The 1,136-nt window shown below is 37.2% G+C and overlaps 1 protein-coding gene across 1 annotated transcript; it reads left to right on the forward strand.

Annotated features, from left to right (window-relative positions):
* The first annotated feature begins 52 nt into the window (after nt 1-52).
* Nucleotides 53-786, forward strand: LOC134220412 (uncharacterized). Its single transcript, XM_062699469.1, has 3 exons — nt 53-145; nt 206-329; nt 394-786. The coding sequence occupies exons 1-3, from the start codon at nt 95-97 to the stop codon at nt 714-716; spliced, it is 498 nt and encodes a 165-aa protein (XP_062555453.1). The 5' UTR covers nt 53-94; the 3' UTR covers nt 717-786.
* Nucleotides 787-1,136: the final 350 nt, after the last annotated feature.

Here is a 1,136-nt window from a genome sequence, read left to right on the forward strand (position 1 = left end):
GATTCAGCTTGTAAACTATAAAACCGCTAGCTCTGTCATTAGTTCCGATAGTTTTTTTCAGTCGGTGTTTGTTAAATTGGTAACCTTCCGCAAAATGTTTAAGCTTCCGTTTCTAGTGATCGCATTGGGATCGGTCCTCTGCATGGTAAGATACAATACTAGAGCTGGGCGATTAGGCTACCGTAGGTTAACGCGATCTGTGAAGAGTTCCATTTCAGCGGAGCCCAACAAAATTCAGGAGGCGTTGAGTAAAATACCCCTCATGGTAGATGGAGTGATGAAGAAGATAGGCGGCGGAGGCGCTGGAGCAGCAGTTTCTCAGATTGCAGGTAATTTGGAAAACTTTCATTACGATTCCTAATTTCTCTAGAATATTAATCGCTTAATTCTCAGAAATGGGCAAAAAATTCCTTGGAAAACTAGGAAAAAATAGAAGCCGACGATCCGTGCGATCCAGGTATGTGGAAACCAGTATGAACGATAAGGAATACCAATCGGTGGACGTGAGACACAAATCGGACGATGACGCACCCCAGAAGCTCCAACAACAAGTAGAATCAGTTTGCCTGGTAAAGGACAACGAGATCTACTGGTTGGATATGGTTGCAGCAGCAGCGATACACGTTATGCAGGAAATGAGGAAGGTTCTACATGGAAAATTGGTTGCATATCAAATGCCAAACAATTTGTATAATCGAACGACGCCAGCCAACTAAGAAGTGTTAAGGAACACTATTGAAAAAAAGAAGAAAATGAAAATATATCTTGTTTTTCCACATATAGATTAATTTTTTTTTTAATTTTTGCATAATCATAGTCTAAATTAGCTGCTTCTGAAATAAAGTAAAGAGTGCATCTGTGATGATGTCTTTCTCGCTCATTGTGAAATGTACAGAAAAAAAGTACTTTGGAGAGGTCAAAATTGCACAAATATAGAGCAACTAATGGTTTTTGACTGTCATATAGACTTCAATATTTGGAATAATCCTTCTTCTTCTTTGAACTTCAAAATTCTTGAAATAATTTTTTTTTTTTTTTTACTAATTTTATTTGCTAAATATCATCTAATACATGCATTCATCTCTTAGACTAGGTGTTCCGTGTTTTCTTAACACTATCATCCTTATTTGATATGT

This window comes from Armigeres subalbatus, chromosome 3, assembly GCF_024139115.2.
Source record: "Armigeres subalbatus isolate Guangzhou_Male chromosome 3, GZ_Asu_2, whole genome shotgun sequence".
NCBI classification, from domain to species: domain Eukaryota; kingdom Metazoa; phylum Arthropoda; class Insecta; order Diptera; family Culicidae; genus Armigeres; species Armigeres subalbatus.